The sequence below is a fragment of the Raphanus sativus genome, chromosome 2 (genome assembly GCF_000801105.2).
Source record: "Raphanus sativus cultivar WK10039 chromosome 2, ASM80110v3, whole genome shotgun sequence".
Lineage (NCBI taxonomy): Eukaryota > Viridiplantae > Streptophyta > Magnoliopsida > Brassicales > Brassicaceae > Raphanus > Raphanus sativus.
Genome location: NC_079512.1, coordinates 33463567 through 33487586, shown reverse-complemented (window position 1 = coordinate 33487586; position 24020 = coordinate 33463567). Strand labels below are relative to the sequence as shown.

The window sequence follows — 24020 nt, the reverse complement described above, 5'->3', positions numbered from 1 at the left end:
ACACGCTTAATAACTAAACAACAATTAGTAAAGCTCATAATAATATCACCCCAAATATGTAAGCTCTAACTCCAACATGACGGCAGTGGATTGGCAAGATGCGCTGCATCAGAGCTTCAACTGCCGATCAATAGGCTTAGGCGAGATTCATCATATCTCTTAACTCCAAAGTCTTAACTTGGCCAACGATCAGTTTTCTATTTCAATTCCGTGTTTTATAAGACCTTTTTCCTTTTCTTTTCTCCAAAACTCAGCATGTTATCTTAACATTTTACCAAAAAAAAAAAAAACTCAGCATGTTTATTTTTGTAAAGTTTACAAAAGTCGATATGTTTGTAACCAGACATGATTTCTTGTTAATATTTGTCGCACCTGGGGTTTCAAACAAAGAATAAAAAAATATATTTATATTTAGTTTTGTAAAAAAGATCATACAGCAAACTTTTTATATATGCCAAAAATTGACATCAGTCTGCAAATATTTTAAGAACTTAATTACTAGTTTATCACACCACATTTTGTGTGTGTGTATATGTATTCATTTATTTATTATATTTTGTAGTGTGAACACAAAAAAACGAAACCGGATCACTGCTTTAAAATCATTCGCGACGGTGGATGTTCTCATCATCATCGTCCACAGCATCGGCGGCACTAGCTGCAAGATCAAGTAGCTTCTCCATCTGCACGGTCATTTCCTTGAGAGTGGTTGAAGCCTGGTCATTGTTTTTCGCAACTAATCCCTCCACGCGCTTCATCTGGTCGGTCGAAGACCTAACGTCGTAGTGAGCCGTGTCAGGGGATTGCTTGAGCTTCAGGTTTGCGCTCTTGAGATCAGCCACCACTGCTAGATAGGCCTTGTGGTACTCGGCATACGCAGCCTGCACCGCTGGATCTTTCTTCGCCGCCTCGTCCAGGAAAGCCGCTGTCTTCTCGGCGTGGGCTATGGTGAGCTCCATCACGGCCTCGGCGAGTGGGTTCTTTTCAAGAAATAATAAATAAATTTTTATTAGTATAAATAGTAACGGTCATTCGGTCTTTCACACGTAAAGCATATAATGCAGTTGACATTCGAAACAATAGAAACATATTAAGTAAACATGATATATTCTCTTTTTGGTTTATAGTGCTTGCGACGAACTAATCCGGTCAGCTTATGTAGAAACACACTAGATGCTACAGTGTGGAAAAATGTATCACATTGTCGGATTGCCTGTACTAAATAAACGGAATGAACCAAAATTCTAACACAGATTTTTCATATAACTATGATTATGTTTTCAAATGAAGCTCAGACCCCAGAAAAAGTGTTTTAACACATTCTCAGGTCTAGCCTACCACTTGTCAGCATCAGCCATGTGGACTAGTAAATATGGTATTAGCTTTTATATGTAAAAAATAAAAAAAAAACGCAAACAAAGAGACAGTGGTTTAGAGATGAGTACCAGGCCAATGGGAGCAGCCGTAGGGGGGTTGGTAGTCAATGTTTTAACGCAGTAATCTTGGTCGTGGGAGCGATCGCAGATAGCATCAATGTATTTCATTTGAGGAGAGGCTGAAGCTGGAACTAGGAGTAGTTGCAAGGTAATTGCCGCCGCGGCGAAAGTGGACAGAGCGGAGAACGTTGCCATTTTTTATGCGTCGGAAGTTTTATTTTATTTTTCTCCTCTTTTTTTTCCGGTTGTTATTCAGTTTTAAATATGTTGATTTGCTTTTAGATTGAAGTGGGTATATATATACAAGTATACTTTAGGGCTCTTCTGATCAGGGACGCCGGTTAATTTTAGAAAGTACTATATTAAGGTTGGTATCAAATAGTTTTTTACTAAAAGTTTGCTAACATCTGCTAAATTTAGAGAACCTATGTTAATAATTTGTACAAACTTAGTCAATGACAAATAAATTCTATGATCTTCTTTCTTTGTTTAGAAAATTGAGCTATGTCGTGACAAGTGTTGAGGTCCTTGAGGATCATAGAAAAGTAGTAATCAAATCCAATATGTTTAGCGAAATATTAACACTATATCTCTGAATATTTATTTGACATGCATAATATATACATATGATAGAAAAACAGAGGTTATTTTCAGTTTTTACTGGGGTTCTGAATTTCTTTTACTAACACATTATGCAACTAAGACTTAGTAATCAATCATACATCCGAGGATATAAAACCACATCATTTGCGTGCTGTATGTAAGAGAAACGGATAGAACTGGATTTTGGTTGACCTAGACAAAGCATGACAGTTTATAGGTAGAGAGTTGTATCATCAACGCATATATAATGATAACCCCACATAATATCAACAAAACAACACAATACATTTTTAAGGAAACGAAAGGAAGATAATAAAGGGAATAATATACTCAAAGATTACATGAACTGATTGGCAAATCCCCAAAACCAAATCAGATCTTCCCACTTCTGTCCTAAAAGAGGCTCCCCCAAGTTTTGGATTAATTAAAAACAAAAGCAATTAGCTACTACAAAAGCAATCATCCTCTTTCTTCCTTTGCTGTTGCATAGTTTTGGCTCTCCCGGACATTAGAATTAGCTACATCTGCTGCTATATCCCAGCTCCCACTTCTTCTTCCCCAGCTCCCATGCCTTGTTTCTGTCCTTATCGTCGCTGCTCTCTCAGCAAACCCAAGAGCCGATTGGTCAATGTCCAAAGTCTGATGAGGTTGGTCGTTGCTGGCCTCTGCTGGATTACACCGCTGTGATAAGTTCATAAGATCATCCCCAATGTCTAAATCATCTTCCACTTTCTGTCTCCGGCTCCCAACTTCATCCTCTGCTTCGGCTGTTTCCTTGGTGGTGGTGGTGATGACTGTTGGTAGAGTAATAACTCTTGGAGGTTCTTCTTCGACGAAGGCTCTAAAGTTGTTCCTTGAGGGCTTAACCTTCGTGCAAAACACCTCCATGAAATTGTTTGCACACCCACGGTTATAGGCCACGGTTCTGCTGTTCGGTCTGTACCGGAAATTCTCATAGGTTGTCTGCAAAACTTGCACCAGTACTGCTATCAGTTTGACTCATAGTTTGCATAAGATACCAGAAGATGTTAGCAATGATTGCAAGTGAAACTGACCTGGTTTGTACTGATTAGGTACGAGTGAAACCCTGTGAGGCCTGCAACAAACCAGAGGGCAATAAAGCAATATATCATCAGCGCAACCGACCAAGGTGATTCTCTCATTGCCATCCATACGGTTCCGCGTTGATGTTCCATTATAATCTTGATGTATAAAGCCGAGATGGCGAATACATAGATGCAGAGAAGAGTTGCAGAAGAAACAAACATAAAGAAGTACCTATAGTTTCTCTGCCAAAGGATAAGATTATTCAAAGTCAGAGTCTACTCACATAACAAGACAACATGGCATAGAACAGACTAGGCAATCAGCAGATAAATAAGATAATCTAGTATGCCTTTGAATGAGAGCTTTACCAGTCCAATGCATTGGCCCACCCAGGGGCAATGATGATCAAAGCGCTCGATACAGTTGTTGCAAATGGAACAATGAGAGCAACGAGGAGGCCTGTAAAGCATGCATGTATCGCAGTATTTCACTCTGACGGTGATGCCATTAACCATGACTTCTTTCGTCCTAGGAATTTGAACACTAGGTGTTTGTCTTCCATCTGCTGATACTGTTGTCTCGTAGCGTAGATCTTCCTCTGGTGGATGCGAGTTTCTTGGAACAATACCAGGATCTCTTGCAGATGTGAAAGATAGGAGGATCAATACCTATAAAAAAACAAGTACGAGACTCAGCAAAGCAAAAAGGTTAAAAAAAATTGAAAGCCACAAACAAGTGAAAGATCACTGAGACAGGGTTTAAAGTTAAAACTTCTAAGCCAAAGTTACGAAAACATCTTATGCTACATGAGTAACATGACCGCAATGTATATAGTCAAGTCATTTTTTTTCAAACCAGATATATTTTAAAACAAATCAAACAAAGATCTGATGCTTTTAAAAAGATTGTGCTAAAATGCATAATAAATGCTGATGATAGCCCGAATGTAAAACAAGACATCAAAATGATATAACTAACAATAAAAGATATATGTATGAGCACCAATAGAAGAAGAGTTACATAGATAGTGAAGAGAATGGGGACGACCAAGATAGCATATCCAGCATTGTAGGGAGAGAACTCATGGAGAAGATGCCTAGCTACAAATACACAGAATAAAACAACTGGAACTAGGATAAGTAGCACGGTAAAAGGCACTGATCTAGCATCTGGACCAAATATCAATCTCCCACCAAAGATGAACTTCTGCAAAAAAAAAAAAAAAGAGCAAATCAAAAAGACCATAGTAGAAGTGATAAGATTGTGTGCTGAAATTGCAGTCCCAACAAACCACTAATTCTCCAAAATGACACTCAAAAGATTAGACTTTGCAAAGTGACTTGCGTTACTAAGACTAATAACCCACCTACCCGTAGATAAACTTAGCAAAAATCAACTAATAACACAAGCAATTTTCAGAGCAAAAAAAAAAAAGTATCGATTTTGGAGAATACCCATCAGAGAAAAACACTAAAAAAAATAAATAAAGAGTCGAATCGTTGGATGATAAAAAAGAGAGAGGCTTACATTGCTTCCTTTCCAGGCTTGGTAGACCCGTTGTGTCATTTGGAAAAGTTTATCCCAAAACCTCCGGCGCTTTCTCCGGATTGAAAAGAAAACGCCAGACGAAGAAGAAAATCGATTTTCTGAAAACCTAAAACAGTGACCAGAGAGAATCGCTATGGCAAAACGGAATTTTGATTTTACAGAATAGTAAAAAGGCTAGCGAGCGAGCGAGCGAGCCCTTGTCTCTTCCGATGAACGATAGCTTTTATAAAAAAATAAAATTTATTAGGTTGTTGTCTCTTTTCGTTTTCCTTTTCCTCTTTTTTTTTCTCTCTTCTTATTTTTGCTTATTTGAATGACGTCAGCATGTTTAACCTCTTTAAGCCACGATTAGTATATGCCCCTCGCCCCACCCTCGTTTTTCCTGCGCATTTTCGTGTCAGGTCCATTCCTCGTGGTGCAACACTGTACTATACGGATGTAAATGGTAACATTGAAATACAATTCAAGGAATAAATCTGGATGTGATAAGAGATGGATAGGTTTGGTTTAAAAGGGAATATATTCATTCCTTTTATTCCGATTCAAAATTGTATTAATATTTTTTAAATAATTTTTTTCTCTAATTACTTTGGAATTGATAAAATTATTATTTCATTCTATTTAAAATTAAATACTAAAACTACATAATTAATGGAATAAAATAAGTCATTCTTATCATTGCATTCTGAAAAAGTAACAATCCAATTGCAGATCTTATGACAAATCATGAAGTACTAAAATACTGTACATTCTTTATTTCCGAATCTAACATTTTTTCATACTTAAATAAGAAAATCTGAGTATGAAAAACATTTTTTTTTCATACTTAAACAAGAAAATTTGAGTTGTTAAAAATAAAATAAAACAAGAAAATTTGAAACCAAATGTTAGATGTACAGCTCAGCTTTAAACTTGTACAGGTCATTCATACTTGTATATGAAAATTTTGGAAACTCTTAAAATGGTACTCTAACCGACCAACTTTCTTGTGTCATTTTTTCTATCTTTGACCTTGTTAGTGCAACGTGTCATTAACCATTGTTTTTTTTATTGAGAAAGGGCCTTCTATTAAAATAAAGAGAATGAAAAAAGGTTCAGCCCAAAAGGGCAGTTACAAGACAGTTTTTAGGCTGATAATTTGAGTGGGTTTAAGCCCAGTTTAGAACCAAAAGTAGGAAAACATTGTGAACGCAGAAGATAGTTAACCATTGTTGGTAAATCAGAATACATCTTTCAGTTCGTTACACTTTTTCTTTTAATTCAATAAGTTTTGAGCCGGAGTTTATAATTTTTTTGGACTATAGACAAGAGATATGGTCGTTAAATTTCCTTTTTGTAGCTGATGAGCTCGAACCACCGCAGTTTGTTACACTATTATGTGTGCTTCGGTCCAGTTAAATCATTTTGGCTTCGTTTCCACCATTTGACTAGTAAGTTATTAAGCTACAAGAAAATAATCAACAAATGTATGTTTCTCTAGGCTTAATCTTAATACCTCCCAGAGTTGTTTGTTTAGCAAAAAAATAATAATACCTCCCAGAACACTTACGTCTTTTACGAGACATCGAAGTGAATGTTTTAAACAAAAGATTTGTAGCTACGTACCGTTAGGTTGAACGCCCAAAACATGGTTATTGAAATACTCTAATGTTATTCTACTACTACATATGTTGCATAATGCATGATGTTATAACCCACAAACATTATGAAAATTAAAATAACTCATATGTTCACGCTTGTTTAACTATTATAATAGATCTTTGAGCAGACGGTCCTATGGATAAATCTAGCTATCGTGGTTAGAGGAGACTGGGGTTTACCATACTAGATTTTTCCGGCAAAAATTGAGCTACAATAAACTCACATTCTCCTAAATATATTATTATCACATACCTAATAGAAACCACAAATCATTTGGTCTACCACTTCCACATTCTTTTATGTGGAATCCAAGCGTTAGTTATAGAAATGGCTGGGCCACTTGCAAAATAGAATATGATGCCAAGGTTCAGAGATAGATATTGAAGCATTGGTATAGTCGTATAGCTCATGAATCGTAATCTAAGCAGAACCGTTCACTTCCACCAAAGGACAAAACTCTGTTCTCAGACACATCTCTCTTCACTGGTTTGGTTCCTTTAAATATCTAAACCGGAAAACACATAAAAAGATACCCCGAATAAACCAAATATACTCTCTCTCTCTCTCTCTCTCTCTCTCTCTCTCTCTCTCTCTCTCTCTCTCTCTGCTTCTCTCGTAAACATCGCTGTCTCCGAGCGAGATGGCCTCTCTCTCAACCCTCTACTCTTCTTCTCCTTCTCTCAAACAATCCGTTAAACCACTCACGGCACCGACGACCAGAGGAGGAGACTCTTTCTCTTTCCCACACACCTCCAAACCAACCCACCTTCCACCGTTGACTCTCTCCGCGTCACGCTCCTCCGACACTTCGCACTTAGATGTCGCCGCCAAGAAGGAGCTGATCAAAGACCCCGATGCGCTCTGGAAGCGGTACCTCGACTGGCTATACCAGCAGAAAGACCTCGGGCTGTATCTCGATGTCAGTCGCGTCGGGTTCACAGACGAGTTCGTGGCCGATATGGAGGGTAGATTCAAAGGCGCGTTTAAGGCTATGGAGGATCTTGAAAAGGGTTCTATAGCGAATCCAGACGAAGGAAGGATGGTTGGTCATTACTGGCTTAGGAACTCTAGTCTCGCTCCTAGGCCGGCTTTAAGGACATTGATCGAGAACACGCTTGATTCCATCTGTAGTTTCGCTGATGACGTAGTCTCTGGAAAGGTTTATTATTACTACTCGATCTCACACCTTTGCAATGCAGAGTGTTTTTGCTTTAGCTCACTGTTTGAAAATCTTGTTTGGTTGTGACAGATAAAGCCACCGTCTTCTCCTGCGGGTCGTTTTACTCAGATACTCTCTGTTGGCATTGGTGGCTCTGCTCTCGGACCTCAGTTTGTAGCCGAGGCTTTGGCTCCTGATAATCCTCCGTTGAAGGTATCTGAAGCTGTTCTAATTGTAGTCAGTATTGTAGTCAAATAAACAATATAATAAAAGCAAGATGTTAAGGAAAAAACGATTGAAAGACGAAATGAAACCGAACCGGAAAACGTTTTCATAAACGATCATGGAGTCGAGATATGATATCTCTTTCGTTAACATCTCGCTTTTTATTATATCCTTGTTGTTAAGATTCTTGGCTAAGTCCCTTTGGTCTTTTAACTTTGCTACATTGTCTTGGCTTTGTCTGATTCGATGAGTCTAATTTGTTGAGTACCTTATTGAAAGTCTCAATTTTTTTTGTTTTGCTTTACTCGGGTTTGACTGTTGATAGATAAGGTTCATCGACAACACCGACCCTGCTGGAATAGATCATCAGATCGCACAACTTGGGCCAGAGCTTGCCTCAACTTTAGTAATTGTCATTTCAAAGGTGTGCGGACTTTATTCATTTGTGTAAACAGACTGTTTATATGATACTACTTGGTCCTGATATCGGCAACCATGGCTTTTCTCCTAGAGTGGAGGTACTCCTGAAACTAGAAATGGACTATTGGAAGTACAGAAAGCATTCCGTGACGCTGGTCTGAACTTCGCAAAACAGGTTTTGACCTCAGGTTTTTCTTTCTGCTTTTCGTACTGCAGACAAGTTTATCTTGTCTGATTATAAGAACTGCTTTACCATGGATCATTAGACACCTTCAGATTTATTTTGTATTTAGTTTAGCTTCAACTACCTGTATGCTTATGCGCAGGGTGTTGCAATAACGCAAGAAAACTCGTTGCTGGATAACACGGCGAGAATTGAAGGCTGGTTAGCTAGATTTCCCATGTACGACTGGGTGGGTGGAAGAACATCAGTAATGTCTGCCGTTGGTCTGCTTCCAGCAGCACTACAGGTAACTGATGATACATTCGCTTAAACTTACTACTACTTTATGTATGTTAATGAACTGTCATCGTATAGGGGATTGATATTAGAGAGATGCTTGCTGGTGCTGCTATAATGGATGAGGCTACTAGGACAACTTCTGTAAGTCTTAGTTGTTGTAGCTTGTGTATGATGAACTCCTTCACTGAAAATATGAATTTATGAACCGTAATCACATGGTTGGGTTTTCCTGACTCGCCTGTTAATTTCTTTCAGCTCAAGAATAACCCTGCAGCGCTCTTAGCAATGTGCTGGTACTGGGCTTCTGATGGCGTTGGTTCCAAGGTAGTTTCCCTCAACTTTTTTCATGAGTGTCTAAAGGCTAGCAAGAGATTGAGTTTTTACTCATTTTTTCATTTCTTCTACAGGATATGGTTATCCTTCCTTACAAGGATAGCTTATTACTATTTAGCCGGTATTTGCAGCAGCTGGTCATGGAATCACTAGGAAAGGAGTTTGATCTTGACGGTAACACTGTAAGGCATACTCTTTCTTCAATTTTCACTACAGTTCCCTTAATGAAAAAGTTCATGAGCATATGAGAAGTATATACAAATTGGTCTTGCAATTAATGCCCGCTATTAATAATATCTTGGTAACTTACTTAGTTACTTGTGTGTATGCATGATTGAGTTGAATTTGTTACCCCTCTGTCATGGAAGAGTTGAAACAATGTGTACTGTTTTCTCCAACCTTGTTATTGCAAGTGTGATCGGGTCATTTGAATTTGCAGGTTAACCAAGGGTTAACTGTATATGGAAACAAAGGGAGCACAGATCAGCACGCGTGAGTTTCCCTTATTCATATATATATTTTCTACAAGGGAGCTCTTGATACAACAGTATTTATTAATTTGTTGAATTTCATTAGCTACATTCAACAGCTGAGAGAGGGTGTCCACAATTTCTTTGCAACCTTCATAGAAGTACTACGTGACAGACCCCCAGGTCATGATTGGGATCTTGAGCCAGGTGTCACTTGTGGAGACTACCTCTTTGGGATGCTACAGGTCTGGTTTCACGAATCTCTTTTCCTACGACTTAGGGGGAGATAGTTAGTTATATGGACAACTGATGAACTGTTTTGAATTTGTGCAGGGAACTAGATCTGCTTTATATGCAAACGGCAGAGAGTCCATTAGTGTTACCATTGAGGAAGTGACACCAAGATCTGTTGGTGCTCTTATAGCTCTTTACGAAAGAGCTGTCGGTTTATATGCCTCACTTGTCAACATTAATGCTTACCACCAACCCGGTACAGATATTCCGACCAAACTTTTAAACTTAATGTTCTACCAAATTTGATAACTTATGTTCTGCTATTTGCACAACTGAAATTTGTTAACTTAATCTGACAATGACATCAGGTGTGGAAGCTGGTAAAAAGGCAGCAGCAGAAGTTCTGGCCCTGCAAAAGCGTGTATTGTCAGTTCTTAATGAAGCCAGGTACGAATGCGTCTCTTCCTAACCTTGTCAGAAGAGGCCACTTATATCGTATTTTGTAATCCGCTCTTTTACTACCTGCAGTTGTAAAGACCCAGTAGAGCCATTGACACTGGACGAAATAGCTGATCGTTGCCATGCTCCCGAGGAAGTAACGTCCAAATCCTTGAGAGGAAAAAAAAACTTTTCATTAGTAACTTTTTGAGTGGACATATCAAGAAGTTTTGTCTTTTAAATTTTGCAGATTGAGATGATATACAAGATCATAGCGCACATGTTTTAAATTTTGCAGATTGAGATGATATACAAGATCATAGCGCACATGTCTGCAAACGACAGAGTTCTAATAGCTGAAGGAAGCTGCGGATCGCCAAGGAGTGTCAAAGTGTTCCTGGGCGAGTGTAATGTGGATGACATGTACGCATAGTATTACTCATCACTATGATCGAAACTCAAAAGAGAGACCTCATTCTCTGTTTTTTCTTTATTTATTTCTGCCATGACTATGATTTCGAAAAGGGAAAAAAAAATAAAGATTCCAATAAAGAGCAGGAAACGGTTGTGCACTTGTTTGAAATAAAGTTTCTTTCAGAAAGTGGAAAGTGTTTATTGGTATTGAAAACTTTGGAGGATTTCATCAACCAATGTGGTTAGATGTTCTTTTGTTGCATCTCTGTAAATAAATTTTTAAAAAAGGCATCAGCAACTTCACATGTGAGTTAGATAAGTATGCTCATGGATGCTCAACAAACCTCCTCCATTATAACAACTCAAGCATGTGATGTGAATGGTTTTTTTTCACTTAGGGCATCTCCAACCTAACTCCATATTTTTTTCCAAAATAGAGTAAAAGTGAAAATGGAGTAAGAAATGCTCCAATCCAACTCCATTTCCCACTCCATAATGAAATTTACTCCATAAATGGAGTAATCTAATTTTTGTTTGTTCATTACTCCATTATGGAGTGGAAAATGGGGTATGGTTAAAGCATTTTTACTCCATATTCACTTTTACTCTATTTTGGAATAAAATATGGAGTTTTACATTGGAGATGCTTTTACAACTTTAAAAATTCGAATTGGTACATGTTGACAAAAATTTGTTTATCTACCGTAAGAAAACAAACAAAGACATCTCGATTTGTCCCCACCACCACCTGTTTTGTAGCTAAACATATAATAACGTTACACTTCAGAACAATTTATTTAATGGGTAAATAGATATTTCTTAATAATCGCTTTCCCACGTCACCACTACCCGTTATGCTCCCATCAACAACAAAGCTCATGGGCCACAACGACGCCGTTTTTGCAGTGTCTTACCAACTGGTCTGCCTTTCTTCTCAACCCTCTTTCCAAATTTTGAATTCCCTAATTTTTTGGAATATTAAAAAGTAACAAAAGATTTCAAAAAACAAAATAAAAACACAAAAATCAATTTGAAATTCACAGATTTGGATCCTCTCTCTCTCTCTCCCCAGCTCCTCCTCCTCCTGAAAGCTTCCTGATTAAGCTTTCTTCATCTTCTCCTCCGCTGCAAAACCTACCCTCGATCTGTAAACTCCCACACGAATCCCGTACTTCATTTTTAGCAACTTCCTTCCTTCCTTCCTTCGCCTTAATCAAGCTAGAAGACTACACCATGATCTCCACTGAACGATTGAAATCCCCACCCGCTCCCAAAGTCCTTAACAGCAACGTATCGGCCTCAGCTCCTGTACCTGACGCCACTGCTTCCGAAGACGATATGAGTGTGAACTCCGACGACGTTTCCCTCGATTCGTCTCCCGAGAACAGTAGAGTCTCCAGTGGCGGCGTCGGTCGTAGCTACGGAAGAGACTCGTCTTGTTATACTTACTCCGAGGTGAGCTCCTCCAGAGACACTCTCGTCGTGGCTGCAGCACGCGGACCGACGGAGCAGCCTAGATATGATACTGATACGGAGGAGGATGAATCCACGGATTCAGCTTCTAGCTCGCGGTTTTCTCCTCCGCCGCCGCCGGCTGGGAGGAATGTCGGCGGTGTGTCTAGGGCTGAAACTCACTTACCGATTACGGACGGTGGAGCTGCCGTTGAGAAGGTTGAATCTCCGATCCTAGAGTATTATTGATGGATCCAATACGGTGTCGTATGATGATTGAGTTTTCTTTGTTCGTATAGCTATGATGACTAATAAGATGATTAGATATGGAACAACAAGAATGTGATTTGTTTGTTTATTGATCTTCTCATAATGTTGTTTCATATTGCAGGAGCTTGATGACAAGTTTTCTTCTGAAGAAGTAAGCGATATTCCTAGTGCTCCTCCATTTTCAGGGGCAGCAGAGGAATCTGAAGAAATTAAACCAGTGACTTCAAGCGTTCAAGCTTCAGAAGCCATAACAGAAGATTGTGTAGAAAGTAAAAAGACTGGCCATTTTACTAGGTATGCTCGTTTATTTCGCTCTTTTATTTAAAATGAGTTCTGGATTTCGCTAAACAATTGTAACGTTTTGGTCATGTTCCTTCCTAAAGAACTAGTGCTGCTTCTGAGTCATTTGGGCCATCTGATCAACATCCAGCTCGGCTGCCAACTTTTCATGCGAGGTAATTCGATCTGGTTGGCTTGTTTACTGCTTCAGAAAGTTAATATAAACATAGAAACCCCAGTGTTATCTTTCAATCAGTTTTTAGTAAACAAGTTGGATTATTTTTTAACACTGCCGCATATTTTTGTGTACCCTGCAGTGCTCGTGGTCCATGGCATGCTGTGGTTTCCTATGATGCATGTGTACGCCTTTGTCTTAATGCCTGGGCAAAGGGCTGCATGGAAGCTCCCATGTTTTTGGAAAATGAGTGTGCTCTTTTACGAGAAGCATTCGGGTGAGTATATCAAACTGAATTCGAAATCCACATGCCTCACAAGTAATTATTGAATGACATTTTTATGGTTTAAACTGAATTACAGGTTGAAGCAACTTCTTTTGCAATCGGAGGAGGAAATGCTGGTGAAGCAATCTTCACAAGCTACGCACGAGGGAGTAGCACCAAAACCCAAGAAAAACATTGGCAAAATGAGGGTGCAAGGTAAACTTTAATTTCCATGTTCCACCTGCTTCTTTGGCTACCATCCTGTAACCAATAGGCGTAAATAGACTTTGTCTACTTCTGCAGTACGACGTGTTAAAACAAGCGTGGATGCTCCAACGGGTTGTAGTATATCATCTTTAAAGCCATCACTAATAAAGTTTGAGAAAATCCGGGTTCAATTTTCCAATATCTCAACACGTATATCTTCTGGATGGCGGGCTCTAAGGAAGATCCATGTTCGTGTGCCAGCAAATGGTTCTTCTCTTTCACGTCAAAGCCTGGGATATGTACATGCCAGTACACAGTACTTAAAACAAGTTTCTGGTCTCCTGAAAGTTGGTGTCACAAGTCTACGTAATAGTTCAACGTCTTATGATCTTGTTCAAGGTATGTGAAAGCTATTAACTACTTGCCTATTGGGACTTTGCATATTTCACGCATATACAGTTCCATGTTTCCCCAGTTCACTGATTTCTGTTTTTGTGCGGTAACTTACATATATATCGATTAATCTGTTTGGTTCTGTCATTCAGAAACATACTCGTGTAGGTTAAGACTGAAAAGCTTAAGTGAAGATGACGCCATTATGATGCAGCCCGGATCCGGTGAAGGCCATGTTTTGTATGTACTTATATTTCTGACTCTTCTTTCTCTTCTCCCAAATCCACTTTTGGTAACTTTCCATATCTGTGGTGTCTGACAAAGTACATGAAATTTCTACAGCTTTCCTGATAGTCACGGAGATGATCTGATTGTTGAAATACTTGATTCAAACGGGAAGGAATTTGGGCGTGTGCTTGTCCAGCTAGCTTATTTTTCTGAAGATTCGGTTAGTCCTTTTTTCATACCTTTATTATTTTGAGTATGTTTCAAATGCTTCTAACGAAGAAATGCGTACAGGCTGAGAAACTTCGTTGGTGGTCTGTTTTTCGTGAGCCAGAACATCAACTTGTGGGAAAACTCCAGCTCTATATTAACTATTCAGCAAGTTTTGATGATAACAGCCATTTGAAGGTGTGTGAGCAACTTATCTTTCATTATATTTGGTATTGTTGATGAGAGACACTTAGTAGTCGATTTCCTTGAGCACTTTTTATCTTGTTGATAGTACCTAGATGATTTTAGCCATGAAGATTTAATTTTATAATTGTTATTGATTTTAGACTTTTCACTGCAATTTCATTAAAAGATGGGCGCTTTATGGTTGTCTAAGAGCTCATGCACGTACATTCAGATCCTCTCTATGTTAACTAATTGAAAATCCTATCTTTCTTTAGTGTGGTTCTGTTGCCGAAACAGTGGCATATGACCTAGTCCTGGAAGTTGCCTTGAAAATGCAGCGGTTTCAGCAAAGAAACTTGTTGTTATATGGCTCATGGAAGTGGCTTTTAGAAGAATTTGCCTCCTACTATGGGATTTCAGATGTCTACACCAAACTTAGGTATACCACACTCACTTTATTTTTATTTCTTGTCATTTGAAGTGTATGCTTTGATGTCATTTTCTCTATCTTACTTGTTTTGTTGGTTTAAGATACTTGTCGTATGTGATGGATGTCGCTACCCCCACTTCTGACTGTCTCCATTTGGTGCATGACCTTCTAACACCTGTCATCATGAAAGGAAATGGCAAGAGCGCCTTGAGTCATCAAGAGGTAGATCGGCAATCATCTATTATTTTTTCTTTTAAGTTTTCTGTTTTTGTGTCAATCTTGTCTCAGTTTAGCCATGAATAGGATTCAGATCTAAAGATTGTATTCATAGGTGTGCACGCAATGGTGAATGAACGAGTTAGACTTCACGTAGTTGCTCATGTAGCAATTTTAAGCATCAAGCAATACGTCATACTAGTATTACTAAAGTATTCCCATTTGCTGTTGATTTTTTGTTCTTCTGGAAGCATAATAGTCTTATCATACACCTGGGCTTTCTGCTTCTGAATCTCCATTTTTTTTTTTGGTTTTTGCTTTCAACAGAATCGGATCCTAAATGAAATCAAGGACCAAATTGAGCAGATTCTAAAGCTGGTCTTCGAGAACTACAAATCTCTTGACGAGTCCTCATTTTCTGGAATGAATGATGTAGTCAGTTCTGCAACAGGAGTTCCAGCGCCAGCACTCACTCCTGCTGTTAAATTGTACATGCTTCTGCATGATATATTGTCTCCCGAGGATCAGACTAATCTTTGTCATTACTTCCAGGTATAGCATAAAACCTCTCAATTTCCCTACCTTATACTCTTGGTTGTTGTTTCTCATCTATTCATCAATACTTTTTATAGGCAGCAGCAAAGAAGAGGTCTAGAAGGCATATGGGTGATACTGATGAGTTTGTTTCCAACAACAGTGATCCCAATATTTGGGACCCTTCTGCAATGTCGGCTGCTTACCAGAAAATGACTACGGTGTGCAAGAATGTTAAGAATGAGATTTTTACTGATATGGAGATCCAAAATCAAGATATACTTCCCAGGTTATTATGCAACTGAAAACAAATGATGTTCAGCTAGTCTTCTATTCAACTATTACGAATATTTGCTAGTATAAAAGAAAATTGAACGATACTGTTTCCAAAATATTCTTTGCTAACCAACCCTTGTAAACTGTAGTAAATACGGTTACTGCCTAGTCAACTGTAGTAAATACTGTTACTTGCTACTTGTTCACAAGCTCTTCAGTTTCGAAGTGCCAAACTGGCAATTTTTTCATCGTACAGTAGACAGACTTGTCAATATATTAACTATGGGTCAAGCTTTTCTAGAGATTTGATTGAAGGTTGTTTTCCTCCCCTTAGATTCTTTATCAGTCTGAGGTTAAACCTAGCTGGCATCATCAATACTATTGCCTTCATGTGTTATTTTTCATACTTGAGCCACTGTTGTACCCCCTATAGTATAAAGGTTTATGTGATTGACATGTTTAGATGTGTACTGCACCTAAGGGCCTCATAGCATCTTCCTGATTGCCCAATATTTGTTATATTGTTTTATGCAGCTTTCTTGACCTTCCCAACCTGTCAGCCTCCATATATAGTACTGATCTTTGTAGCAGACTTCGAGCATTTCTTGTTGCATGTCCTCCATCTGGTCCTTCACCAGCAGTTGCAGAGCTTGTGATTGCAACTGCAGACTTTCAACGTGATCTTTCCAGCTGGAACATAAGGTATGTCCTTTAGATTATTTGATTTTTTTTGTTATCAATTGTTATTGACTGGTATCATGTTTCATTTTACAGTCCTATCCAAGGCGGTGTTGATGCAAAAGAGTTGTTCCACCTATATATTATGATTTGGATTCAAGATAGACGTCTTTCATTGCTTGAGTCATGCAAACTTGATAAGGTATAAATGGATTCTCTGTGTGGTTTCTTTTATTCTAAATTAAAATGTGGAGATGCAAAGTCTTTTTTTCCTAGATATGCGATCACATTAATAAGTACAAAAATCTGAGGCTTGACACAAAACTACAGTAGGAAAAGACACAAATAGATATATATTTATGTGAATAGTTGGATGTGGGTGTTGTTCTGGATTCTTATATAATATAAGTGGATCCATACTTTTATCTACTTTCATTCTTTTCAGCTTATGACATACAGTATTGTTAAGAAACTGACTTTTATGTTTCGTTACAAATCCGTCAATCAATCAGGTAAAATGGTCTGGAGTCAGGACACAACATTCAACGACCCCATTTGTTGATGAAATGTACACCAGGCTGAACGAGACCATTCAAGACTATCAAGTCATCATTTCTAGATGGCCGGAATATATCTTCGTTTTGGAGAGTGTAAGTTTAGCTGTTCCTTGATTTGCAACGGTGGAAATATTTTCTTGTGTATTCCATTGCATGTTACAATATTGGTGCGAGTTTGGACTTACGGGATTTTCGGAATCAGGGATTGGCAATTATGTTTTCTATCTTTAGAAATAGGAGGAGTCAATAGAATGACATAAACTGTGTTTCTTTTAGGCCATTGCTGATGTTGAAAAAGCAATTGTGGAAGCTCTGGAGAAGCAGTATGCAGATGTATTATCACCTCTCAAAGAAAACTTGGCTCCAAAAAAGTTAAGCTTCAAGTATGTTCAGAAGCTGACCAAAAGAAATGTGATTGCATATACGGTCCCGGATGAGGTGAGCATAACGTTCCTACACTTTTTTTTTTCTATTAAGTATTATCAAAGGAAGATTTGTTTTGCTGAGAAGTTTCGTTATCTGCTGGTGCAGCTGGGCATTCTACTAAACTCTATGAAGAGAATGCTTGATGTCATAAGGCCTAAGATAGAGGCTCAGTTTAAAGCATGGTCTTCATGCATTCCTGATGTTGGGAACGCAGCTCCTGGCGATCGTCTTTCTGAGGTGACAGTGATGCTCAGAGCCAAGTTTCGAAATTACCTTCAGGCTGTGGTCGAAAAACTCGTAGAAAATGTAAGTCCATGTTTTGTACTAAATGCATAAATGCATGTGGTATAATCGGTTATTTTATTTTTTTTAGAGCAAGCTACAAAAGGCGACAATGTTGAAGAAGATTCTTCAGGACTCTAAAGAAAGTGTTGGAGAATCGGACATCAGAAGCAAAATGCAAAACCTGAAGGAGCAGCTCACCAACACAGTGAATCATCTTCATTCAGTTTGTGAAACGAATGTCTTCATCGCATTGTCTCGAGGATATTGGGATCGTATGGGACAGGTAATTATTCCAACAGTCTCGAATGAGTTTTGTTTTGTTTTGCGGTGTTAGAGATCTGATTCTGCTTTTGGGCATGGCAGATTGTTTTAAGCTTTTTGGAGAACAGGAAAGAGAACAGAGCTTGGTACAAGGGTTCTAGAGTTGCCGTCTCTGTAAGACACATTATATCACCTGCAATTACTTTTGATTATAATGAATCTTAGACTTTTGACCTCATCTTGTGCATTATTGGTGGCTGCAGATATTAGACGATACATTTGCAGCACAGATGCAACAGCTACTAGGCAATTCGTTGAGAGAGCAAGACCTGGAGCCTCCGAGATCCATTGTGGAAGTTCGCTCTATTCTTTGCAAGGACAATGCAGTTAATAAATCAAAGTCATTTTACTACTGAAAATGCTGGAAGAAGAAGGATCAGATCTCATTTGCCCTTCTGCTTGAAGCTGCAAGTATTTTGCTTGGTGGAGCAAATCGTCAAAACCTTCAAATAGCTTTGGGTGAATAATAAAATACGTTGGTTTTAGGCTACCACGTTTTTCCTTTAGTAGTAAAGTTAAAATGTCTATATATTACAAGACTGGTACGAGTTGTGATAAACACGATGAGGTGAAATACAAAACTCTCTTTACTATAAAGTTGACTAAATTCAAGTTGGGAATACATTTGATTAATCTCTGGCAAAGCTGATAAACAAGGCTTAAGAAGAAGCAAGTAAACAACACCAAACTAAGCGTGAAGATGATCGAGATGGTTTATTTTGAATTGTTTATGGGGATGATTAGTGAACATGAAGGCGCCATTTCGGTGTAATTATAATTCTTTTCAGGATATTTAATTTCGCTAAGACTTGAGAAACAAGCACATTGAATATTGAGATCAAACTAATCTTTTAACATTGCATGCTACTGAGAATAACATCACAGAAAAGGAAGGATGAAACAAATGGCATATGTACAGATATAAATTAAATTGATATAAAACATAGTTGTTGTAACTTTTATGAGCACCATGTGAGTGAGAATGTGTCTTTCAAGTCAGACAAGCTTTGATATGGCCTTGCAAGAGACCCAGAAGGCTTTGGATGCAATACTCAGGATCATCGGGTTTTGATATATGCTGTTGCCAAACCAAAAAAAAAAAGGAATCAGAAAGAAAAATTAGATTTGTGAGAACTAGATAGAAGCATTCATACAAAGTAATGAATGAAAAAGAGAGTGGTGATGTAGTAAGTACCCTATGGCAGTAGCGCTCCAAGAAGCAACGTTGTAAATAACTTTACTTCCTTCCCATGCTTTACGAAGCTTCCCCTTTCGCTTCTTCACTGAAAACATCGTGCTAAGTGCTACAATCGCAGTTCATAAGCAAACACTCTCACTTAGTGACAAGGAGAGACAAAAGAAGAGAGTCACACTCACTAGCATCTTATCAAAGATATTTACGGTTCTCTATAACAAATTCCTTGATTCTGATTGTGAAGTTAAAAGATTTTACCTTTCTGAAGCTGATCAGGTGATATATCCTATACACAAAGACAAGAAACACACTCAGATGAAAAAGTTGGAAACGAACAAGACACCTTTTTATGCATACCATACGACGTACCTTAGTCTGCTTAAGGGAAGATAAATAAGTAGCCATGAAACAAGCGATACCGTCAGCTATATCCTCTTCCCTAACAAGAACATAATCATCATCTTCCGTTTGACCCAAACTCCCCTCACCCCATAAATCATCTTTACTAACTACATCCCAACAGCTACCTTCTTCTGCAACAAATTCAATAAACTTTTAAAAAAGTCATCTCTAACATGATCTGTAAAATGAACATCTTTATTTTTATACCAGCAAGATCTTGGAGAAGCGAAACTTGAGCTAGCTCAATCTTCTCCCGAAAGCCATGACATTCAACTCTGGACTTGATGAGATCATAGAACTGCAATATAACGATCATGGATCAAGTCACGAGCTCTAGAAAAGAGTTAAAAGGTATATATAGAGAAAGCATAAATACTTTATCGGCTTCGGGATCTCCTGAATCGGAAGAAGGAAGCTCCTCCTCCCTCTCCGACGATGAGCCAACGGTTTCGGTTTTATCTCCGCCGGCGGGAGAAGCAGTATCGGCGAGATTGAGCAGCTCGAGAGCTCTCTGGCAATCGTCGAGCAGATTCTGCAACGTCTTCCGCTTTACACGAATGCTATCCAAATCGACGGTATCGTGAGTCCTCGAGCTCGAGACCTCGATTTCCATTAGGTATAATCGAGACGAAGAAGAAGATTGATTGATTGCTCTTCTTCAACTTTTTTCCTTTTTTTTTGGTTTGATTTCAACCGACGGGAATAGGAAAAAAAAGAAAAGGTAGAAGAGAGTCGTGAGTAGTAAGACAACAAGCAACTCTACAACAATTGTTTGAGAATAGTAGAATCTATCGAATCTTAATGAAAAATTAGCTATTCGAAATTTAATAATGTAGATTTTAATGCTATTTATGTTCAATCATGATTTAAACCAGCATTAAATCATGACCAAATTTACAGCAATCCCGGAATTAACCCACACAAAAGTTAACACTAAATTCAACAAAAAAAATAAAATCAAAGTAGTTAAAGAAGAAAAATCTCGATTGATGTTTACGTAAGGTAGCACAATTTTAATTTTTTTTTTTTTAAATTTAAACTTTTTATTTGTTTAATACTTTAATTCAGTCGAACCAGAAATTGGATATGGTTTACAGAGCCAATATCGGATAAAAGGCCAGGTTTAATCGGGTATTAAATTGACGAACCGAAGATGATGCCGGGACCGAACCAGCTAACCGATAAGTCCCAACCACTGGATAGTTTTTTATGCATGGAAAAATACATCAAACGCTTTAGTCGCTGACAAGCACAATGATGCTTTTTATGACAAGACGTACAAAACATCATCTGTATTACTGTATACCACTTCCAAATCGTATATCACAATTCTACATATACGATATACAACAGCGCATATACTCTATATTTTAATGTTTTTTGTTTGTTGCGTTTTCTTTTAGTTTCACTGTTGATTTTGTCGTAATTTGCAAGTTTACAACATACACCTTTTTCCTTTCACACACGACGCGTGCAACGCATTATAGTTTGCCTTCTCCTTCTTCTATTGCATTTGAAGATAACAAAAAGCGCGACACTAACCGGGACGAATTAGTCTGGTGGTGTACTGCTTGCGGCTGCAAGTACGGTCCCGGGTTTGATTCGCACTAGCCACTGGGGAATTTACATGCGGATTTTCTCTGGCGCCTGAGACCGAAGACCGTTACCTAGTCATAACCCATCCTCAGGTGTGCATCCGCACTGCCGATTTGGTTTCTAATCTGGACCACCACGGTAGAGTCATGACACTCGATTAAAAAAAAAGTGCGACACCGAGCATGTTATTTTGTTTGCAATAAGGCCTGATCTGTATCTTGGTTGAACAAGCCCTGATATCTCCATGACCATGTGCAATCTCATACATACCTAACGAATAGTTTATAAACGATCATTCCATAAGCAATTCTTATTCTGATCACCATGAATTACTGTGTATTTTCATCCAAATACCACAAACACGCATTGCATCAAGCCCTTTGCTCTGCGTTCGGGAGGTTATATAGGTGCAAGTTCGTTTGATAAACTATGCCAAGCACATCAATTTAAATGTTGGAAGAAATTGTTTTCAAAACTGTCCAGAGATAGTTAAAGAGAGTAAAGACCCGTACATTTTGCCTATCGTATGTTATATAATGTGAAAACCTGGTCATGAAACCTTTGAGCAAGGCATTATCATGACTCGTTGTTTTCATTTTCACAACCAATTAGTACCTACAATGAACTAACAGGATTTCTGCCTAAGGTTTCCGCCACAAATTAATATAGTACCATATAGGAGCCAATTATATCTTTCCGTCCATGTATTTCACTATTTTGCTTGGGGTTAAAGCAAATATAATGTATATTAGAATTACATTCTCAGTATCCATAACAGTCCCCATATGGATATTGGAAAAGCGTCCACGTATTAGATATTCACGTCGTATGCTCACATGTGGAGTTAATAACTTCATACTAGTCCTGTTCGTTTGGTTGCCGCCGGTTTCAGCGTCAGCGTCGGCGTCGGCGTCGGCGTCAGCGGCTGCGTCAAACTCGTTTATCTGATGTTCGTTTCATAGACGCCGACGCTGACGCCGACACCGACGCCAATACTGATTGTTGTTCGTTTCGAAGACGCAGGAAATTGACGCAGCCGCAGGACGCAGACGCATGACGCTGTTTTGGCTTGTTCGTTTGATTGACGCTGCGACTATTTTTATTTATTCATATTTTATTTATAAAAATTTGTAAAATTGTATTTTAAATAAATAAAATGTAGTTTAAATATATTTACATCCATAAGAATATTATTTTTAATTGGTAATAAATTTTTGGTCAAATATAAAAATATAAAAATATTTGATGTCACAAATCATAAGCTAAATAAAAATAAAAATAATACATAAAAATATTTTATAATCATAATCAATCATATTTAAAAAAATTATATTGAAGTAAATATGATAAAATTATATATTTTATTTTCATAAATATAAGATATTTATGGTTATATGACAGAACTGTTAAACATTATGAGATTATATAAATAAAATAAAATATTTATGCTTAAAATATAATATAATGACAGAACGGTTTAACATTAACAGACTATATAAATGTTAGTTGGTTGTTATGATGATATTTATGCTTAAAATAAAATATGCTTAGACCATCTCTACCATATTCACTTGTGATGTTTCACACAAAGCTTAGATGATGTATTAAAATTGCTACAACATGGTCAACATAAGATATATTGTCAACATCATTTTAGCAAATATGAAACAAGAAGACAGAGCCTCACCTATTAAAACCATAACAAAAGTAGAGAAAGCAGAGAGAGGGGTTTGACTTCAAAGTTACTTTTCATATACAGACTAAGAAAATGTAAGAGAGCGTTGATTAAAAAAAAAAACGTAAGAGAGCGATGTACAAAAACGAGCTCTGGCTCAATCAAAATGAAAACTACTTCCAACGATCATGTTCATGTGACTGAAGCTATGATTCTTAGCCGAACAGGCTCTTGACTCTGTTCTTAGCAAGTGCCTCCTCGTCCAGTTCCAAATCTTCAGGAACAGCACTTCCCCATGCGTCTATTTTCTTCTCTTCAACCTTCTTTGGGCTCTCTGTTCACAAAGACACCATTCATTGTTTTGTTAGCACAAGCATACAAACGACATTACAAAAAGATATGCAGAAATGTATATGAGCTTGAGACGAGAGAGCCTGCAAAAAACAAATGCAATGAGGTCAGTATTAGTACATGTCTGAAGAACAAACATAAACAAACGAGAACAAACAGAAATAAGCAAAGCCAAAGGCTGTGAAACGTATAAACATCAGACTGATTGGCTATAAGCAACCTTAACATAACCTCTAATGTGCAAAAATACTGCATCAGTCTAAACCTCAAACAGTTGCAGATACTCAACGAAACTATAGACCATAGTAATCACAAGAAACATATTAACATGAGTGAAAGATCAGAAACAATAAGCAAGCTTAACATGAGTGGAAGAACAAGGACATACAGACACATGATGCATGAGAGAAACCATTAAGCTCAAGAACATGATCATAAATACAGAACCAAACGCATGAACCTAGAGCAAAGACAACACAAGACAAAGCAATTAAAAAGTGAAAAGCTGAAACTGAAGCTACGATCCTATATTAAAACTGAAGCTGAAATTGAAGCTACTATGAACAGAGAACTCAAGAGATAACCAAGGATATAAATTCAAGAGATTAATAACAATGCTTAGAACTACGACAGAAGAGGAAAATTACGGGAGATTGAGAGAGGATTACAAAACGATTCAAAACGATTACAACCAATGCTTTAGAACAGAGACAGATACCTCAAAGAGAGAGAGCTCGAGATGGTTTGCGTCGGAGAAGAGAGAGAGCTCGCGTCCGAGATCGAGAGAGAGAGTTCGGGAGATGGGTTTTCGTCGGGAGATCGAGAGAGAGAACTGCGCCGGAGAAGAGATAGAGAGCACTGAGAAAGAGGGAGCTGGGTTCGAGATCGAGAGAGAGTTGGAGAAGAAAGCTGTGTCTGCGTCAATGGAGGTGAGTCTGCGTCAATAGGTTTAGGTATTTTTGTAATTAGGAAATCAGGTTAGGGG

At 38.1% G+C, this 24020-nt stretch overlaps 5 protein-coding genes across 6 annotated transcripts; 2 read left to right on the top strand and 3 right to left on the bottom strand.

Moving 5' to 3' along the window:
* Nucleotides 1-389: 389 nt before the first annotated feature.
* LOC108840686 (uncharacterized) lies at nucleotides 390-1712 on the bottom strand. The gene is made up of 2 exons (XM_018613512.2): nucleotides 1446-1712; nucleotides 390-980 (listed from the first exon to the last, which is right to left on the bottom strand). Exons 1-2 carry the CDS (start codon nucleotides 1629-1631, stop codon nucleotides 603-605), a joined length of 564 nt encoding a protein of 187 aa, XP_018469014.1. The 5' UTR covers nucleotides 1632-1712; the 3' UTR covers nucleotides 390-602.
* A 570-nt stretch (nucleotides 1713-2282) lies between these two features.
* LOC108818025 (protein S-acyltransferase 8) lies at nucleotides 2283-4938 on the bottom strand. Its single transcript, XM_018590878.2, has 5 exons — nucleotides 4614-4938; nucleotides 4107-4292; nucleotides 3455-3754; nucleotides 3095-3328; nucleotides 2283-3002 (listed from the first exon to the last, which is right to left on the bottom strand). The coding sequence occupies exons 1-5, from the start codon at nucleotides 4650-4652 to the stop codon at nucleotides 2499-2501; spliced, it is 1263 nt and encodes a 420-aa protein (XP_018446380.2). The 5' UTR covers nucleotides 4653-4938; the 3' UTR covers nucleotides 2283-2498.
* Nucleotides 4939-6826: 1888 nt separating this feature from the next.
* LOC108843444 (glucose-6-phosphate isomerase 1, chloroplastic) lies at nucleotides 6827-10618 on the top strand. Of its 2 annotated transcripts, none has more exons than XM_018616642.2 (14): nucleotides 6827-7434; nucleotides 7525-7647; nucleotides 7985-8083; nucleotides 8171-8254; nucleotides 8406-8549; nucleotides 8618-8683; nucleotides 8798-8866; nucleotides 8950-9057; nucleotides 9315-9367; nucleotides 9452-9590; nucleotides 9679-9835; nucleotides 9948-10026; nucleotides 10108-10174; nucleotides 10268-10408. In XM_018616642.2, the coding sequence occupies exons 1-14, from the start codon at nucleotides 6916-6918 to the stop codon at nucleotides 10304-10306; spliced, it is 1746 nt and encodes a 581-aa protein (XP_018472144.2). In that variant the 5' UTR covers nucleotides 6827-6915; the 3' UTR covers nucleotides 10307-10408. The 2 variants fall into 2 exon arrangements, with proteins under 2 accessions (XP_018472144.2, XP_018472143.2); XM_018616641.2 differs by having other exon boundaries at nucleotides 6828-7434; nucleotides 10316-10618.
* Nucleotides 10619-11402: 784 nt separating this feature from the next.
* Nucleotides 11403-18449, top strand: LOC108843154 (uncharacterized). Its single transcript, XM_018616268.2, has 21 exons — nucleotides 11403-12102; nucleotides 12275-12447; nucleotides 12537-12608; nucleotides 12750-12884; nucleotides 12970-13088; nucleotides 13176-13478; nucleotides 13625-13712; nucleotides 13815-13920; nucleotides 13992-14105; nucleotides 14369-14532; nucleotides 14625-14745; nucleotides 15067-15291; nucleotides 15372-15562; nucleotides 16084-16251; nucleotides 16324-16429; nucleotides 16740-16877; nucleotides 17061-17222; nucleotides 17316-17516; nucleotides 17584-17778; nucleotides 17859-17930; nucleotides 18020-18449. Exons 1-21 carry the CDS (start codon nucleotides 11665-11667, stop codon nucleotides 18170-18172), a joined length of 3444 nt encoding a protein of 1147 aa, XP_018471770.1. The 5' UTR covers nucleotides 11403-11664; the 3' UTR covers nucleotides 18173-18449.
* A 176-nt stretch (nucleotides 18450-18625) lies between these two features.
* On the bottom strand, nucleotides 18626-20188 carry LOC108833590 (uncharacterized). Its single transcript, XM_018606996.2, has 6 exons — nucleotides 19790-20188; nucleotides 19621-19711; nucleotides 19381-19544; nucleotides 19270-19297; nucleotides 19012-19120; nucleotides 18626-18894 (listed from the first exon to the last, which is right to left on the bottom strand). Exons 1-6 carry the CDS (start codon nucleotides 20024-20026, stop codon nucleotides 18813-18815), a joined length of 711 nt encoding a protein of 236 aa, XP_018462498.2. The 5' UTR covers nucleotides 20027-20188; the 3' UTR covers nucleotides 18626-18812.
* Nucleotides 20189-24020: the final 3832 nt, after the last annotated feature.

Excerpts from the sequence above, each read along its gene's own strand:
- LOC108840686 (XM_018613512.2), bottom strand. The coding sequence starts at position 1,631 with ATGGCAACGTTCTCCGCTCTGTCCACTTTCGCCGCGGCGGCAATTACC. Across the intron at positions 981-1,445 it reads CGGCTGCTCCCATTGGCCTG|AACCCACTCGCCGAGGCCGT; the intron begins GTACTCATCTCT and ends TTTCTTGAAAAG.
- LOC108833590 (XM_018606996.2), bottom strand. The coding sequence starts at position 20,026 with ATGGAAATCGAGGTCTCGAGCTCGAGGACTCACGATACCGTCGATTTG. Across the intron at positions 19,712-19,789 it reads GAGATCCCGAAGCCGATAAA|TTCTATGATCTCATCAAGTC; the intron begins GTATTTATGCTT and ends GTTATATTGCAG. Across the intron at positions 19,121-19,269 it reads ACCTGATCAGCTTCAGAAAG|CACTTAGCACGATGTTTTCA; the intron begins GTAAAATCTTTT and ends CTGCGATTGTAG.
- LOC108843154 (XM_018616268.2), top strand. The coding sequence starts at position 11,665 with ATGATCTCCACTGAACGATTGAAATCCCCACCCGCTCCCAAAGTCCTT. Across the intron at positions 12,609-12,749 it reads CTGCCAACTTTTCATGCGAG|TGCTCGTGGTCCATGGCATG; the intron begins GTAATTCGATCT and ends TGTACCCTGCAG. Across the intron at positions 16,878-17,060 it reads ATATCTTCGTTTTGGAGAGT|GCCATTGCTGATGTTGAAAA; the intron begins GTAAGTTTAGCT and ends TGTTTCTTTTAG.
- LOC108843444 (XM_018616641.2), top strand. The coding sequence starts at position 6,916 with ATGGCCTCTCTCTCAACCCTCTACTCTTCTTCTCCTTCTCTCAAACAA. Across the intron at positions 8,867-8,949 it reads CTGATGGCGTTGGTTCCAAG|GATATGGTTATCCTTCCTTA; the intron begins GTAGTTTCCCTC and ends TTTCTTCTACAG. Across the intron at positions 9,058-9,314 it reads TTGATCTTGACGGTAACACT|GTTAACCAAGGGTTAACTGT; the intron begins GTAAGGCATACT and ends TTGAATTTGCAG.
- LOC108818025 (XM_018590878.2), bottom strand. The coding sequence starts at position 4,652 with ATGACACAACGGGTCTACCAAGCCTGGAAAGGAAGCAAT. Across the intron at positions 3,755-4,106 it reads CCATTCTCTTCACTATCTAT|GTATTGATCCTCCTATCTTT; the intron begins GTAACTCTTCTT and ends GTTTTTTTATAG. Across the intron at positions 3,003-3,094 it reads ACCTAATCAGTACAAACCAG|ACAACCTATGAGAATTTCCG; the intron begins GTCAGTTTCACT and ends CAAGTTTTGCAG.